Here is a 19,398-nt window from a genome sequence, read left to right on the forward strand (position 1 = left end):
AGCTCTACTGGCCAAAGGCCAGAAGAGCTTATGTGATGGTAATGTGTACGTAGTATGTGCATCCGTGCGTCCGTGCGGTCGTGCGTTCGTGCGTCTGTAAACAATTGCTTGTGAACACGATACAGTCTTCAGTTTTGATTGTATCTCGATGAAACTTGTACAGTATTTAGATATCCATTAGAGCTGGGTTCCTTTCGAAAACCAGCCAGATCTGCCCATGCATGCCTAGATTATGGCCCTTGATAGTATAAAAAAATGCTATTGTGTAAACAATTGGTTGTAAACAATTGGTTGTGAACACGATACAGTCTTCAGTTTTTATTGTATCTCAATGAAACTTGTACAGTATCTAGATATCCATTAGAGCTTGGTTCCTTTCGAAAACCAGCCAGATCCGCCCATGAATGCCTAGATTATGGGCCATGAAAGTTTTAAAGAAATGCTCTCTATTTTTAGCCAGGTCTGCATGAGCGAATTCTATTTTTAGCCAAGTTTACATGTACATGTAAATTCAAGTCTAGAGTTAAGGGAGACAATTTGCAAGTCTAGGATTTTGAGAGACAATTTGCTTTTTGCTTCTGCAGCTGATTTTGTGAATTACTCTGCCTTGTTCTTGTTGAAAGCCCAAAGGCCATTTTTTAGCTTTAAGTTCTGTAGTTTGCGCCTTCATCTTAACAAAATTGGTTGTGAATGTTTAAGTTATGCACCTGGTGTCATTACTGGCCACACCCAGGGTTCACAGGTTTGGTAAACATAAATCTGGAAAGGTTTGAAAATCTTTTTGTGTGTTCGTGCATCCATCTCAGCACAATTGATTGTGAATGTTTGTTCAAATTGATCAATGTTGTCCTAGGATGCCCTTGACTTTGACCTTTTGATTAACTTTTTTTAACTTTTAAACTTTTAAAACTACAGAAATTTTTACTATGAGTACAGTTTTGAAAGCATTTTTTTTTTTGTCAGATGACTTTTACTTGGCACATATTAAAATAGTTCATGGAACTAATCTGCTTACAATACTTTCTGGGCTCAGATGTTGAACGTGCTACATTTTCAGGTAAGCCAAACACAAAACATAAACCATATGTCTGTTGCCTTTTACCCATACATACATGCTCTGGATTGATATGACCACAAAAGCCATGCCAGTAGAGCATAGGCCCTTTTGGGCCTCTTGTTTAACTTACATATATAAATCTGCGATCTAATTTTTTGTCAGCAGTCTTATATAACTGGTTTCCATGGATTTTTCGCAAAAATTGGCTCGTTCCAAGACAAAAAAAAAAGTTGTCAAAACTTTCAATCTGTGAGAGTGCAACTTTAACCCAAGTTTTAATCATTTTTGAGTTCATCCCTTTCATTGACAAAAAATATAATGAGGGTTCTACTTATGAGAAAACTAAATATTCTGAATAATGAAGTTTGCCAGTAATGTCTGACAGAGTATATATATATGCTGTTTTTGCATATTAGCTGCTGCTATGTGGTTAAGGCATTCCTTAAGGCTTATTAACTATTGTATAATGATTACTGACTAGAATTACAATACACCGAGGGTATTTATCTGATGATTTACCTGCTGTTGTGGCTGACCATTTGAAGTGTAATTAATGTCAGAATACTTGACATTCCAGTTGATGACAAGTTTATTGATATTCTTCCGGTAGTCTTGCGGGTTAAGAAGTTATGCTCATATTTCTTATATATCGCCCCCCCCCCACACAAATCTGTGAAACAGCAACTAAATGTGACTGTCATACATTTAGATGTGTATACCCCCTCCCCCCTCAAACAAAATATTTTGTGAATTAACAACCAGTATTGGCAAACATTTGAATGTTTGATGTTAACCGTGCTCCAGCCAGGATTTGAAAAGGGCAGGATGCTAGCTCAGAAAGGACACTTTTGATGGGCATTGAATGAGCCTTAATGGGGTGCCTGCAAGGGTCAATGTTCAACTCATATTGGGTATTTGATGTTACTTCTTTCAATACTCATAGTTTTTTATGAATACCTTAGCTGTTATCTTTACTTAAGTGTCAAAATTATGTATATTTATTATTTTCATCCTTATTTCTGAAAATTGACTTCACAATATGTCCAATAAACATCAAATAAAGTTTATAAGCATCAAAGGCGGCTCTGTCAAACATTAGGGCACATGGGGAATAGTAGGCACCCCCACCCCCCTGCTTTTAAGACCTATCTGGAGCACTGAATATTAATGATAGTCAAATTTTGAAAATATGCAAACAATTGTATGGTTTTATCGCCAAAGAATTTAGTGATCGTTTCATCCAAAATCGTCATGACATCATAATTGCATTTTTTCCTTTTAGGAGATAGCAAGCATTCTACTGGCTTTCTCTCAACACGCCACATGGCTGCAGCGTGCAGTATTTGTACGTCCACCCAGCGGTCGCCAGCTGCTGTACAACCGGAACCACGTGCGGTATCGGCGGGATGGCTACTGCTGGAAGAAGAGGAAGGATGGGAAAACCATCCGGGAAGACCATATGAAGCTCAAAGTCCAAGGGCTGGAGGTAAGGTATTTTCATCCAAAAGGTTTTTTTCTCTAGGGACCAAATATATGGTCAGTATCTAAGGACAGGGTTTTGCTCGAGGTCAAGGAGCCAAATGAGTTAAGTTTTAACCCTGGACGTAATCTTCAGCTTGCATGAAGGCCCTATAGCCTTATTACTTTTGTAGGAAAAAAAATAAAATTTTAATCAAAATGTGTCTTTGAATTAGAGGTGAAACTATTATCTTCATTTTTTTTACTGATGTTTTATAATTGTAAAAATATCCTACCATCATAAAAATGTTCAGTTTCAAATTTGATAACAATTTAGTAAAATAAATTATATTCATGTAAGATGTTGTAACTTGTACATTTCAGTGCATCTATGGTTCGTACGTACACTCTGCAATCCTGCCCACCTTCCATCGACGATGTTACTGGCTCCTACAGGTAGCTGGCTTGCAGTCTTTATGACACTAACTATGGTGGCTTATAAATTAGTTGATGCATTTTTTTCCTAAAAAAATTGTACAGTTTTTAAATTATTGTTTTTAAACAAGAATGCTATTATCAGTTCAAGATAAAATTAACATTAAGGCTTAAAAATCAAACATGCATAGATTTACTGATAATTTTCACATTAAGGAGAGTGTGGGGCATTAATAAGCGATACTCTTGTTGATCTATAATGCTGAACGGATAATACAGATTTTATTGTCATATATTAACTCTTGACTATTTCCAGAACCCAGATATTGTGTTGGTGCACTACCTGAATGTCCCGTATCCTAGCAACGCCAAGCTGAGCATCCCTGTTCTCTCTATTGCCATGGAGAAGAAAGAATGGACCAAAGAGGAGCTCACCCAGCAGCTCAGACCCATGTGTAAGTTACCTCCCCTAGTTTCTTGTTTTTCATTTACCATTGGCTCCTTCGTAGTTTGTTGAGGTATTGTCAATGCCTTGGTGCTGTTGTTATTTCGGCATTGTCCTCGTCAACTAGTTGAGGTATTGATAATTATCTTGGTGTTGTTGTGGGTGCCACTTTTGTGCAAAATTTTTAACCGTGGACATCTCACCAAAAAATTGATATTTAACTGAAACTTGGTACACCTGTTACTAGAGTAAATGCGCACTTGGCTAGTAAAACCCATAACTCAGGCTGCATTAATTGAGTTATTCTCCTTGTTTGACAATGATCTTTTCCCGTGGTGTTCTTGGTTTTTTTTTTGGCTTTTGAAATACCTGATAGGCATAAACCTACAAGCTCTGTACTCCTTAAATGTTTTCTGACCTTGCTTTTACATAACAGCTTGGCCTGTTGCTAAGACCAATCAGTAGTGTTGTTACTGTCATGGCTGTTGAATGGTTGCCATTTATAGACATGACATCATCTCTAATAAAAACTTCACACATTCTTAAAATTTGAATATAAATGTGAGTTTTTGCTTGTTCGTTTCAGTTTCTGGTTCAGAAGGGGAAAACCTCAGTGCTGTAAGTTGCTTGTTTTCTACTCTAAAGGGACACACAGAGTTTGTGTTGACAACAATGTTTGTCATACTTACTAAAATTAAATCGAGATATTTTACTTACTTCTATGAACAAACACCAAAGAGCAACTAGCAGATACTCAATTAAGCAGCATTTCGTAAATCCCAGCCTAAAAAGATTTAATTTTTAATCAGCATTACTAATGCTTTGCGGAAAAATATTAAGAAAGGAGTTCTTAATTCAAATTTTTGATGATGGTTTAACATTGTTTATCATTGTAACAAGCATCTTGTTCACATTACACACAAAATATTTTTTTTAATGCCTGACCTTATAAAACTTGAATAAGTCCCTTTAACTTCACTGTTGTGTCAAAGAATGCTAGTTTATAACATTGATCTCGAATCCAGTTTGACAGGTGGCAGATCCATGGTCTACTTAGACACATGGTTATCAAATATATATATATATATATATATATATATATATATATATAACATTGATCTCTAATCAAGTTTGGTAGGTGACAGATGATTAACACAATTTCTTTTTAATATTGTCCACAGTCTTAATGCAAAATCATATCTTGAGTGGCTCAGTATGCCTTATTATTCACCCCTTCGAAGAAGAGGGGTATGTATTGCTTTGCACAGGCATGTCGGTCGGTCGGCCGGTCGGTCCGTCAGTAGACCAAAGCTTGTCCGAGTGATAACTGAACAATTCCTGGATGTATGGTCATCAAACTTGATATTAATGTTGGGCCTGACCAGTAGATGACCCCTATTGATTTTAGGGCTCATCGGGTCAAAGGTCAAGGTCACAGTGACCTTTAATGGTAAAATAATTTTAAAGCTTGTCCGAGTGATAACTCAACAATGCCTAGACCTATGGTCATCAAACTTGATATGGAAGTTGGGCCTTACCAGTAGATGACCCCTATTGTTTTGGGGGTCATCGGGCCAAAGGTCAAGGTAACAGTGACCTTGAATGGTAAAAGGTTGTTCAAGTGATAACTCCACAATGCCTGCACCCATGGCCCTCATTCTTGAGGTTTGTCTGACCTGTAGATGACCCCTTATGATTTTAGGGGTCATTGGGTCAAAGGTCAAGGTTACAGTGACCTTGAATGAAAAAAGCTTGTCTGTGTGATAACTTGTCAATGCCTGCACCCATGGCCCTCAAACTTAACATTTAGATTTTTGGTGACCAGCTGATGACTCCTATGGATTTTGAGGTCATAGAGTCAAAGGTCATGATCATTACACACTCTATCCTCAAACTTTGAATGGTCATAATCTTAAAACAGCCTCAACGACATCCAATGGCGGCGACAAATCAGCTGTCATTTCGGTCCATGCATATTTCATTCAATTGTCCATATAATCCTGACAACATGGTGCTCAGGGGGGGGCATAATGTTTGAAAAACATCTCTTGTTTAATTACATGAAATAAACAGGGATACACATTTTATTTTGCTTTATGATATAGGATGGTTTATACTAACCTTTGCCATTTTCATGATTCAAAAATAAATTATTTAAACAAATATGGTGGCTGCCAATTTTTCAGCTTCAACTTTTTTACAATGTATGGTATTATTAAAGGGTTTTTACCACTTTTTCACCATTTTTTTTTGCCTGCATCCTATCTAGGCTAGCTTCCTATATACAGTATAATATTGTAAGCTATTGAATTGAAATATAGTGAAAACTGCACATCTGTATTTCCAGCTGGATGACTCTGTACAGACCTTGGTACAACGTCTGATGGACAATCAGGGTCACTTCAAGTCAGACAACGGGGGAGGGGTGCCAGGAGGCCTGAAGCCCCCCAGATTTACCCCTGTCCCCATCCAGCCTGACCCCCACCCACCTAGGGAGGGGGGATACGACCCTGTGACCTCCACACTAAAGTCTGAAACATTTCCTGCTGTAATAGACAACAAACAGAACACCGCTGTAAATTTTGCTCAAAGTGTCATTTTGAACATTGGTAATCTGCCTAATGGTCAACAAGTTATGTTATTGACAGGACACGCCGGTCAGACCAACCGTTCCCAGTTATCGCTCCTTTCGACCCATTCCAGTGTTGGGCACAATGTCCCGAACATTAACCCATGCCTATCTTCGCAACCTGTAGTTTCTACCGTACCATTAACTAGTAGATTAAGTGCAGGTAGCTACTCCGTGCCCATGACCAGCGGCCATTTCCAACCCCACGGACCTAGCGGTGCATGTCTGGAACGCTCTGCTTCTCTCTGCGATCCCCAGAACTCGTTTGATGGCGCTGGCATGCAGCGATCTCACAGTGAAGAGGGACACATTCATTTACAGCATGGAAAACGCCACTTCCATCAGTTTGGTAGAAATGTAGGTTTTGTACAAAGTGTTGCTAACGTTAGTCCTCAACCAACAACTATACAGGGTATGACATTTTCGAACAGTTTTAATCATTGTCAGGAATCCATCGTTAATAGTCAGTCATCGAATACAATTACCATGGAAACTAATAGTCATAACTTGTCCAGTGAACAAAATGCTGACACAAGTCTATATCAGTCTGTGTATTCCCAGCATTCTGAAAATGAGAATTCCATAGTTAACTCATTGCTTGATGAACTGAACTCCGAGTTGATGGCTTCTGAAAGTAACTCCACTAATGAATGTAAGAAGAACTCGTTTGGACATCTTGGAGACAGTTTTGAGAGTTTACAAGCCAGTTTGAGCACAATGCCGAATGGAGAGCTGAATCTAGACCAGCTGGATTTGATTGACATGCCTGACCTTGAGAATATGTGCAATGACATATCCAATGAGATTAGATCAACAAATATACCAGAGTGTAACACCAGTGGAGCAAACCTTACAAACTGTACACAACAGAATCTTCAGAATCAAAGTGCTGAAGGCGATGGGCGAGGCCAGAGCACCGTTCAGGCTGATGCGTTCTCCTTCTGTGAAGAGCAGGCTAAGAACTCAGGAACACAGAACGTATCCCGAAGAAGTTCAAGCCCACACTTGCCCGGAAACTGTCATAGTTGTAACTGCCATGTGTCAAGGTCATGTCAAGGTCAAGGTCTCAGTGACTGTCAAGGTCAGATAAAGGCAGAAGTGGGAGGGGCTCACACAACCAAGTCTCCAATCACCATAGCAACCATCACTGACTACTCACCAGAGTGGTCATACACTGAGGTATGTCTAAAGATAGTTAGGATTATCATGACTATTAAACCTTATTATATGCTGACTGGTTAGCTGACTGGTCACAGTTGTCATGTAGTATGTAAATCTCTCATAAAAAACCTACACACAAGACCGTTAAAATGGCTGCCAGAAGGAGTGTGTTAAAAACTTCCATGTTAATCTGGTGCTTAATTTGCATTTAGGATAAGTATTTGCACATTATGTCTAAATTACATTCATTATTTATTAGAACATGCATTGTTTTTAAGTAAAACGTGGGCAGACCTGTTCAATTCTCCGCCAACCATCACCTAATATTCTGTAACCATATCGATAACACCAACTTTATTCCACCTTTCATGTTATCTTGTGTCGTCTGAAGCTTTCTGTGATCAAGTACATTTAGAATAAATGTTATGCTTGACCAGGGCCAAACCAAGCTGCTAGTGACAGGTCCATGGCATGCCAACACTGGGAGGTATTCTGTGCTCATGGACGGGAAAGTTCTGGCCACAACACTCGTGCAACCTGGGGTGCTGCGGTGTTTTGTACCAGGTATAAAATTACAAGTTACCGAAATGAAAATAATTCTTTATGGATAAACATTATTTGAACTCAGCTATTGAAATTAATCTTTTGGATGAACAAGCCTGAATTCTTACAATGATGCTTGGGATCAAATTCAAAAGCCCTGCTATATAATTGTAGAATTTGAGCAAGCCAGAAAAGCATTTTACCAGTGCAGTGCAAGTCATAGTAGGATATTCCCAATACTCTAGTTCAGCCCGCTATGCTCTTGGTTGGGTACTGTGAGCGATTCGGCCAAGAAAACCTAGTAATCATAAATGATCAATGGGGAAGTTTCTTTGGTTCCGAAAGGTACCAAAGCCGAAATAAAAGCACTCGTACTCATGTATTTCTGTAGAAAAAGTATTCTGGTGAAATATTGAATTTAACTTAGTCCTCTTTGTCGCTACAAATTTTAAAGCCGTGATTTAGACCACTCACCTGTGGAAACAACTGTTATGAAGGGTTATTTAATTGTAACGTGTGATTTCATTGCAAAAAGAGTTGTCTCCCCTGCCTCATTCATTTACATTAAAGCAAGATTTTGTCCGTCAATTTCTCACGGTTTGTATGGAGTGTAACAATTGGGTCTATGCTTATTTCATCCATTAGTGTCAGGAGTGTTTTTCTCCCACCCCAGATAAGTAGATCCAAATATGAATCCTTATCTTACCCCAGGCAAAAATGAAAAAGTATGCGTATGTAAATATTTTTTTATTGTCATTTTATTGTCTTTCCCCAGGTCACAGGAAGGGTCCAGTTAGTCTAGAGGTGTCATGTGACGGGTCGGTTATCTCTAACAACGCAACTTTTCAGTACCACGAGAAACCAAGACAAAACCAGTCTACATCGACACACCAGGGAGACTGGTTCTCTGTTGAAGGTTGGTTTTAGTTTTACCTACTCAGACAAATCCAGTCTACCGTGAAAAACACAATTGACTGGTTCACTGTTAAAGGTTGGATTTTGGTTTCTCCCTTTGAATCAGTTTAGTACAGATTAAGGAGACTGGTTCACTGTTGCTGTGTTATGTTCAAGGCTTTAAGGGTATTTAAGATATATTATGATACATAAATGCTTACCATATTATTTTCAAATAAACAGCGGCTTTGCCTATTTGCGATCTCATAATAGAATGATGCCTACAATCATGATGTTGAGGAAACTGATTAAAAAAAATCTAACTATGGTAAAAAAAAAAAGGAACTTGACCCAAAATCAACTGCTTCCACAATATGTTGTCTGCTATACCAGGATTTGGTGTGATTTTCCATTAATCGCATATATGAATTAATGGAAGGTAAATCATGCAATAGAACAGTTTTTATACAACCACTATAAATCTTTATTATAATCAGGATGTGTCATCTGCTAGTTCAAGACATTGTGGTCAGACATGTTTTTTAACCCTGCTCAGTGCTTTATGAAAGAGCTGTTTGTTGGCCTTACCTTTCCTCTGAACTTGATTAGTTTTAATGTGTAGATTTTCAGAAAAAAATCGTGTGTTGTTATTACATGTATTTTATTACACATAAGTTCTGAAAAAAGGCACAAATATCTTTTTTAAAATATTTTGCTCGAGTATGTAAAACTGCGCAATTACTGTGTAAACTCACCTGTATTTTTTTCCAACCAGATCCCAAGCTCCAAGAGCAGCTAGTTTACAAGCTTGAGAAGATTGAAGTGTCACTAAGCAAGGTCCCGGACTTCCCAAGCATACAACAGGTATTGCAGGTCGTATTTTAAAGTTATTTTACCCCCACTGCTTGGTGGTGGGGGCTATATAGGAATCACCTTGTCCCTTTGTTCTCTGTCGGTCCTGGGACATCCGGGAAAAGTCAACTTTTCTCCTTAACTCCACATGTTTTTAGGTATTGACTTCAAACTTCATACATATATTGAATGTGTTGAGGAGAAATACTGTGCGAAAGAAACATTATTTTGTGTATATTCTTTTTTAAGAGTTATTTATTCTTATACATGATTTTTAGCTTGTCTGTTTTTATAGCTTTATTTGTAATTGTCCGTATTGCTGTCATCATCTGCATCTGTTTCCATGTGCAAAAACTTGGCCATAATTTGGACACCATTCAATATATTCAAATGAAACTTGTTACATGTTTTGGCAAACAATATGTGCACATGTAAAGTCTGCTGTCATAACTCATAAGTTAGGTTCGTCAGCAATTATATCTTCTCTCAAATCCTGTTTCAGTCACTGTCGAATGCCAAATGTCAGTATGAGGCAGACACGGCAATGTGTCGGCATATTGAGTCACTCTCGACACGTCTGTGGACCAACAACGACCTTGCCAGAGAATCTAGCAGCTTCATGGGACTTAGTCTTTTACACATAGTGGCAGCTCTTGGCTTCCATAGATGCATCAAAACACTTATAAGCTGGAGGTAAGGTTTGAAAAAAAACACTTATAAGCTGGAGGTAAGGTTTGAAAAAAAACACTTATAAGCTGGAGGTAAGGTTTGAAAAAAAAACATAAGCTGGAGGTAAGGTTTGAAAAAAAACACTTATAAGCTGGAGGTAAGGTTTGAAAAAAAAACCACTTATAAGCTGGATTACCTGGTTTGAAAAATATATTTTCTTAAATATGTTATGTTAAAGTCATTTAACTCTAATGATAAAAAACAAAAATGAAAGCATGTGATTTATGATTTTGTGTACAAATAAAAAAAATACCGTAAATGACTGGGTATAAGACGATAGGGGGTATTAGACACAGGGAAAAAAATCTGTGAAAAGTCCAAGAAAAAAACTTTTAATCTATGTTTTTGGTTAAAAGACGCATAGAAAAGATGTCAAATCGTCTGGCATTTTCCGCCACCATGTTTGTTGACAGTGACAACAATTTTTTTTCCGTGAAAATGGCAATAGTTATCTTTAAAACCATACAATGATAAACTGTTGAGAATGAAAAGTTATGCAAAAACCTTATATTGTACGGGTTTGTTCTCAAAATGTCAACACCTACAGAAAAGAATAAAGTACCGTAATTCACCTAAGAGTTCAGACACTCTAAATATACGGACACCCATAATTATTTTCCAAAATAATTGATTTTGCATACCTAATTTTCAGACACCCAAAGGACATCAATCACAACTTTAACAGTTACCAAGTTTCAGAGACGAAGATTATTGATTTTTATCTTTACAATGCCTGGCTAGATTACCTAACCGTATACACCACTGTGACAAGTTAATTAGTTACTACCTCGTCCTAAACGATTTATTGCCTGTTGTAAAGGAAGTGTGATATATTTATTAGAGGATTAAAGAAACAACAAGGGCAATCAAGAGATTAAGAAAACATAAACATGACATGTTTGTAAAACGATCTGCCAATAAACTTTCAAACTTGTACCACACTTATAGACTGTAAGAAGCAATAATCATACAGTTATACATTAATCCTGCATAGCAATGTCCATGCTCTCCACGAGATCCTCGTGGGTATAAGTGTAAGTTATGTGACTCACACAGTGTGACTCTTTGATCTAAAGCCGATAGAATGTGTTTATTCAATTCAATGCATGTATAAAATGGTGTTTTAATTAACTTGATGAAGGATTTACACTTATAGGCGTAATAAATAAGTTAATGACCATTGATAAACAGGTTAAAAGCAGTCGAGTTTTTCACACCTTCTTGTACAATTGACAAAAAATATTTTGACAGTTCCCAACTTTGCTTTTTTATATATGCAAGTTTAATTATTGTTCATTTCAATTTATTATTCAAAATAATATTGAATAACTTTAATCGAAAAATATTTTTGTTTAAATTATAAACGTCTTACGATATACCATATCCCGATCTTCAACTGCCGTTTTAACTCATATATACTCGATTGATATGACGCGAGTAACATCCCTTTCTACATAAATCTAAACAAACTCTAGGCTTAAAATCGACCTCAGAAAAAAAGTTAAAAAAATTGTTACTGGGTATTATACGCAGGCATTTTTTTTGCATTTAAATCTGAAGGAAAAAAGGGCGTCTAATAACCAGTCATGTACGGTACTGGTTGCTTTTTTAACTAGGGAATTTCTGGCCACATTGCTATTAATTGAAGAATTAAAAGGTTTATAAAGGCTATTATATTTGTACACAATTCATGTTTTTTTGTGTTTTTTTTTAAATAAGATAGTCCATGGAGTCAAACATAATAATGCATTAAAATAAAAAAGCAACATTTTTTTGCCTCAACCTGTATGTTCCACAAACATACTGGTCATACCAGGGCGTAGGGGAGGACTGTTTTTGAACTGATATGGGTTGCAAGTTCACCAAAATTACCAGATTTTTTAGCCTTTTTTTTCAGAGGCTGAAATTCGGCTCTTTCCCAATATAATTTTGTTTTTACTTAATTATTGACATTTGTTTTCTAAAGTTCAATTTTTTTTGTTTTTAAAAATCATAAAAACATTGTTTGTGCTGATGTTGTACAGTGAAACTGCGTTCCCTCGAACAAGCGGTCGCTCGAGAACCGGCGTTCCCTCGAGGTCGGAGCTTGGTCCCGAACTTTTTTCCTTCTATTTTCATATAAAATATACCCACGCTGCCTCGAAACCTAATTATGTCAAGCAGTCGAGCAATATCCTCGGTCCCAAGTACACAAATCGTGCACAAAACCTTATGGCTCCCTCGAGGTCATAATTTCACACTTTTTCCCGAACGCGTGTTCCAAAATAAACAAACAATTGCCAGGTGTTAAAATTTTCGCTAGTTGTAAAAATTGCAATAACAGTTAAAAGGTGTGAAAAACCGTTCATCACTGTTAACGCATGACCGATATTAGTTGATATGGGCATTAGAGATGATAATTATGACAAGTTAATGACGAGAAGTTAATTGTGAGAAATTTAAATGAGTAATAAAAATATGATTAAAACACTACCATATCAATCCAACATCGGAATCTCTGAAAAGAATTCCTTCTTGTCACTTAGCTTTGCAATATGGCAAATGAGAAAGAACTTACAAATTGTCGAACACCTGAGCAATCTAGTGAAGGACACATGACTGGGGGGATAGCTAGATCGGGTTCCTTACTTTCAAAATGTCACACCCAAATGAAAGAAAATAATTGTCAAACACCTGAGAAATCTAATGAAGGACCCATTACTTATACCAAGACACCAACACGCCCACTCACGTCCTTTACAGGAAAGAATCGGTGTCTTAGTAAACAGTCTGTTTGACGACTTCAAACTTAAAATACACTGAAAGATATTTCATATCAAACTGGAAAATTGAAAATCGGGTCGCTCGAAACATCGGTTCCCTCGAGGTTTTGTCTCGGTCCCTGGCGACCTCGAGCGATCGCAGTTTTACTGTATTTGTATTTGTTTCTTATTGTACATGTATGTCAATCTTCCATTATTAAGAATGAATGAGGTTGAATCATTTACCTATATACCTATACCGAAATTTTCCCAATATAAAGCGTACATGCGTTAAACTCCCAAATTGAAAAGGCCAGGGAGTGTAGTGTATTCAATAAGCCACTTAGATTGAACTTAAATTTAAGATTAGAAACTTAGTGTTTTGATTTGCCTGTATATTTAGCTGACCAATGGGCTGTATGAAATCACTGAGGCATGTCTAAGGATAAGGTTAAGATCAATATTGAATACTAGCCACAGGCTGAGTGACACAACTTTAACTTTGCTATACACAAAACCATTACAAATGTCAGTTCAGGATAAGTCATTGATTAATCATTTAATCATAAAATAGTTTCAAACCAAAAGAATATACTGTATTGCCCTGTAAGAATACAAACATTTTCTTGTCATGGCAGTTAAAGCACTTTCAACCTGTTCGCTTTTACCTCTCAAAAAGTTGTTGCTGTTTTTCAGGAATGAGAACTCTAGCTGGATTCTTGAGTATGAAGCTGATGCCAACAGCCTAGATCTGAATTCCTGTACTCCACTGGTAGGCTGGCTTTTGTGAACTTACAGTACACTCAACGAGTTAGATCCACTTTCCGTTTTCCTCTGCGGATTTTTGCTATCGCGGCCAACACAATGATTTTATCGACTGTCCGCATTCCTCGGAGTTTGAATTTAAGGCCCTCAGAGGGTGATCAGTTGACCAAAGAATAACGAAAACGCCGTTCCTCGGAGGGGTTAACTCCGCAAAACTCTGCGGACACTAGATAAGAATCTATGCTAAAGTTATACTTATTTTATTAAAATTTTCAACCGATTACGACGGCTCCAGTAAATTTCTATTATTCTTTTTCCTCTGCCCGTTTTGCATGAAGTTAGCTACCACAAGAATGCAGTTGTATTTCACTAGTTGCACATGCATCTAATAACTGATAAACACATTTCTTCCGAGAAATTCTAGGTTACAAATTTTCGGATAATCAGGAGGTCAAACACGCGTTAAAAGTTCACAGCACATGGTTTTGAAGGCCTTCTTGCCTAGTTTTCTGTGGAAAATTCCATGAAACGTCATAGCTATTTTTAACCACCAATAATAAATAGTATATTCTACATTGTACATATTGATCACGCGCTTGACGTCAGAGGTCATGGTTCAGAATCGTGTAAATAGTCGGCTGCTTTATGATGCAATAACTTAGTGGATATACTTTAATGATTCAATGTTTATAATTCAAGACAATATTCAATTGGCGTTTACGGACATAAATACAAATTAAACATTGGTACATGTAAGAATCTTTTACGCTTAACAATGTGCATAAGCATAAAAATAAATAACTTCTAAACAAGAATGATTTCTTGCTTATCTGATTAGACTCAGAGTTCCGCTGCGGGATCATAAAATCGGACGATTCTCAGCACTATCGTTCATATTAAACTCGGCGGTAAGCCAACCACTCGGAGGAACTCGGGGATATTTTACTGAGGGCAACAGTTTTACCCTCGGAGGAAAACCGCGATCATCGACTTTATCCCTCGGAGTGAGCGAGGAAAGTGGGTTTAACTCGTTGAGTGTACTGTATAGGATATTTCTTGCACAACAGACAGGCACCACTTTTATTGATTTTATTTAATAGTTAATGAAAACTTAATTATGATATTTCAATAGAATAAATTAAGACAATAGAATAAATATTATTTTTCCAGAAGTTAATTACAAAAATAAATAAATCTTAAACTGCACAATATAGGTCTATGCAATTTTATTTTTATATATTTAAATGCATTATGTCTTACTCATTTGACTTTGATGATGAAAACAATAAAGCGTATGATTTTTATACAGATCTAAAGATATTAGTGATATTTCGACATTTTTTTGTGGCCATGTAGCTATTAATTAAAAAAGAAAGAAATTTATAAAGGTGAACCAGGAATACAGCTTGTTCCATACAAATGGCTCCATAGGTGACATCCATGTTATAGATACAGTACAATTTTTTCTTCAAAAGTGTCCTCGTACAGACATAAGAAGCTCTTTTGCTAGGACGAGCACCAATTTTGTCTGACCAGAAGTGTATTGAATATAGTAGTGAGCAAATAAATTCATTAATAAATAAATACAGATTTATTAATAGATAAATAGAAATATATTTTGGAAGGATAAAAATTAGATTGTTATTATGTCCTTTCTAAATACATTGTGTCGGCTAGTGGGATTACTAAAAATTCTCATGCATGGTCCACTTTCAACCGTTAGAAGACACTTTCAATAGCTCTGCTGGGGGTATATTCATTTAATAAGTGAAACATTTGACACTACATTTTAAAATGGTTCTAATTTAATATGTGTGAGGTTTTGTTGGCTGTCAGGGTCAATGTATTGTTGTGATTTCAGATGTGGGCCAGTGCCAGAGGGCACACAGAGGCAGCTATTTCTCTTTTCACTTGGAACAAAGGCCCACTACTCTCATCCAACAAGGAGGGTAATCTCCCTTTGATGGTTGCTAGGCAACATGGCCACCACAGCCTTGCCGACCAATTAGAGCAGCTCTACATGTCATGTGACAAACCACATGATCTGACATCATCCTCATCAATGTCACATGACATACATTCTGGCTCCTTGCCAACATGTTTGTACAGTATGCCATCAAATAGTTTTGACAATTCTCATTTTTCAACTGAAATGTGTTCAGCTACACCGTCTGTCTCAACTGTAAGCTCAACACCAAATATGAACTATTTTTCTACTGAATTACCTAATTCCACATCCACCCAAGTATCCAAAGACATATCTCCATCACCGAACGACCCTTCATTAACCAATCAGACTACGGACAGCGTTAGTGTATTAAATGAATTGCATATCAGTATACCTCACGAAGACCAAGATCTAAGTAATGTATGTAAATTAAATTTACATGGAAAACGAGAACATTCAAGCATTCAGAAAACCGACCAAGATTTGAAGAATAAATCCCCATACACATCGACCTGCAAATGCTCAAATTCAGCCTCATCTATAAAAACACGAGCAGAAAAACGTCATCATCTCCAGAAAAGGTTTTCCGTGGATGTAATTTCCAATCAGACCCTCGAGCCAGTACATTTCTCCCCGTCGACTGCGTTCCAGCGACCGGTACGCGAGGCAAATTCGGAACCACATCTGGCAGGAAACATGGAGCATATGCTGTGTAGGACCAACCCGATGTTGTCGGCAGGGAGGGAGATCGGTGAGTTGATGTACAGTACATGATTCCTCAGTTAAACACTGTGCCAAATGATCACATTGCAGGCTGGGACGTTTCAGTTACTAAAAGACCATAAATTTCAACAAACTTGAACCATTTTTCGAGGCAAGCATTGCGATATTGTGGCCAGTTATTTTAGTTGGAATTTGTGGCCACATTGCTTTAATTGAAAACTGCATAAAGACTCTTTTTTTATCTGTACACAAATATGTTTTGTTTTTATTTTGATCGTTAAAGTCAAATGAGTTGAACAAAATAATGAATTAAAATTATAATAATATGTTTCTTTTGTGCATCAGTCTATATTTCCCACCTTTCATTAAAAGTTTACAAATGTTACTGATCGCCTGTTTAAGGATCACCAGAGATGCTTGTCCAACTTGAGCATTGTGAGCGCCATGGTCACCACTGTAATGGCCAGTCAGATCCAAGCTCTCAGATCACCATGGATACTGACAACCAATCAGAAGGCAGCAACAATTCAGACATCGATGTAGAAAGGGTTTCCTCAGATGATGAAGATATCAGAAAGAGAATACTTGCACAAGGTAATTTAAATCTTCATGTGTTACACATATATTATAATAGACAGAACGTCCTCCAATAATTCTTAACCCTTTCCATCATAGATATGGCCTAAAAAAATACATTAAGTTTGGGTTACTCGACCCTACCAACTAAATAGGCACTGACCCTACTAATTTTATGGTCAGTTGGTAAAAAAATAAAAATAATAATCTTCGTGTTTTTAAAGTGTGTGTTTTAATATGTAGTTTAAAATCTTTAAAGCTTTATACCGTAAATTGCTTTAACACCATTCTCCAATGATCACAATTACGTTCTTATATAACGCCTAATAAGAAAAGTAAGAACAAAAAAGGCTACCTAGCCTACCATATACCTGTTTTTGAAAAGGATGTAACCGTAATCAAACTTTAAAAAAAAATGGCCTATTCTTTTAAGCTCCTCTATCCCTAGCCTTATAGATATGTCTTTTTACCCTTAAGTTATATAACAAGGGGATTAAATATGGGCAACTGATATGGGCAACTGAAGGAAAGGGTTTATTCCATGAGCTCAATGCTTTCCATAGTTTGAAAATCTCAAGTGTCAAAATGAATCTTTAAGCGCAATATGCTTAAATCAATTGTCATTTACTACAACTGTCCGAGTATGTTTAATTTTTTTCCACTTATCCTGGATTTTTTAGGTGTCAAATTGCATGTAATTTATACTCAAAACAGGAAACATCATGTAATCAATTCCAAATTGCAATATATCATTGTGAATTGCACAGGTGAAGACAACCCCCAGCCCCAGATGGTCCACCTGGCCAAACAGATCATAGCTGCAATGCCGGAGAGGATCAAGTCTTCACCTAGCCGCGGGGACGATATTCAGGTCAGTTTGCAGGGCTAGTTTAACTGTTGCTTTGGCATGCATTTTTAAAAGGAACAACCTTGTACAATAAACTAGAATATGTAGTATGTTAAAGTTGCCATGTTGAAGCGGATGAAGTCATGGTGACACAGAGTTTGACACTAAAGGAAACTTGTCCTGGACTCCTGGTTTTTGGGACTTCTGATTCTGCAGGACTCATACAGAGTATACAGTTCTTGCAAAGAAAAATGTTATAACCAATGCTATTTTGTGTATTTATATTTGTTCCAAAAGTATCAAAGATGGATTATTTTACACATGCAACTATCAATTGCATTGTTTAGATTCTATTTGTCCATATTGTCTTCGTGGTGAAAAAATGAAATTTTCCTCCTGTTTATATTAACTAACCTAAATTTCCTCCATTGAAGAGTACTCCATTACACTTTTCCTACCTCCAATATGAAGAGTACCGGTACATACTTATACTGTTCTTTCCTCCAGGTTGAAGAATTCCAGAGAGAGAGAAGTAGTTCCTACAGTTCTGTTCACTCCTCCTCACCTCTTGCACCATCATCGTATGGAGAAGCCCTCTCGTCGTACGGGGAAGACTCTGGAATATCCACACCCATGCACGACAGTCTTGCATTCGATGAGTACAGGTAACAATAGGGATTTCAGCTTGTGTGTTTTTCAAAGAAAAAAGGTTAAGGAATTGTGATAGCCCTGTTGTTGTTGTTGGCGTCATTGTCATGGACGTTGAATTATCTTTTTTGAACATTGCCCATAACTAAAAAACAATTTTACGATATTGAAATGAAACTTGGTGCACATGTTGCCAGAGACATTACATACATGTACAGCAAGGCTGATTACTTTAATCAGTTATTAATTTATGACCCTTTTTCAATATTGAAACCTTAGAAGAAGTCTTATAGGTCAACAGTATTTAAAGTGAAATAAGTCCCACCACTTTTTAATAAATTTTATTGCATAATGCCCCTCTCCTTGTTCCCAATGCTTAAAAGTATATACTTACCAATTTAGCTGTAAACATTCTGTTTGAATCATTGACTAGAAGTGAAGTTGGTAAAAAGTAAGTTTTTTTCCTCTAACATGCATTGAATAAATATCATTAATTGCCTGAAAGTTTATGATTTTCCTGAGTAATTTTCCAAATCTTTTAAGGTCAAAATTCCCAAACTGTTGGCTACAAGTGTTTTACAAAAAGTAAAAAAGCCCTGATATTAATGTTTTCAGATGCTATGTTTCATCTTTGACTCTATGTATCTTAACTCTTTCTTCAACTGCAGGTACGCGGATGTGTACAGTGACCTTGGGACCCCAGCCTCCTCCCTGAGCCCGGACTCCACGTGTCTTCACAGCCCCTACAGCCCCTATAGCTTTCTCCTCGACTCTCCGCCCCCTACCGCTGCAGAGTTTGTGGAGTACTTCAACGCCCCTGCCACTTTCATGGAGAAAGACTTTAGTCAGCTCACACTTTCAGGTATGTTTTGTAAAGTATTGAAATAATTGTTCTATTTTTGAGCTATAGGTGATAAGACATAGAGAAATGATTATATTAAATAAGT

General features: G+C 37.0%; 1 protein-coding gene across 4 annotated transcripts in view; it reads left to right on the forward strand.

Annotated features, from left to right (window-relative positions):
* The window catches only part of LOC128246718 (calmodulin-binding transcription activator 2-like), a 62,845-nt gene that overhangs the window by 21,921 nt on the left and 21,526 nt on the right, over positions 1–19,398 (forward strand). For all 4 annotated transcript variants that reach the window (XM_052965091.1, XM_052965093.1, XM_052965094.1 and 1 more), the window contains exons 4-18: positions 2,340–2,543; positions 2,900–2,971; positions 3,267–3,405; positions 3,982–4,013; positions 5,743–7,203; positions 7,623–7,749; positions 8,504–8,644; positions 9,398–9,486; positions 9,977–10,167; positions 13,641–13,716; positions 15,571–16,408; positions 16,783–16,974; positions 17,724–17,827; positions 18,311–18,468; positions 19,120–19,313. In XM_052965091.1, the coding sequence (XP_052821051.1) occupies positions 2,340–2,543; positions 2,900–2,971; positions 3,267–3,405; positions 3,982–4,013; positions 5,743–7,203; positions 7,623–7,749; positions 8,504–8,644; positions 9,398–9,486; positions 9,977–10,167; positions 13,641–13,716; positions 15,571–16,408; positions 16,783–16,974; positions 17,724–17,827; positions 18,311–18,468; positions 19,120–19,313 (4,018 nt within the window). The remainder of the gene's footprint in view (positions 1–2,339; positions 2,544–2,899; positions 2,972–3,266; positions 3,406–3,981; positions 4,014–5,742; positions 7,204–7,622; positions 7,750–8,503; positions 8,645–9,397; positions 9,487–9,976; positions 10,168–13,640; positions 13,717–15,570; positions 16,409–16,782; positions 16,975–17,723; positions 17,828–18,310; positions 18,469–19,119; positions 19,314–19,398) is intronic.

The sequence above is a fragment of the Mya arenaria genome, chromosome 9 (genome assembly GCF_026914265.1).
Source record: "Mya arenaria isolate MELC-2E11 chromosome 9, ASM2691426v1".
Taxonomy (NCBI): domain Eukaryota; kingdom Metazoa; phylum Mollusca; class Bivalvia; order Myida; family Myidae; genus Mya; species Mya arenaria.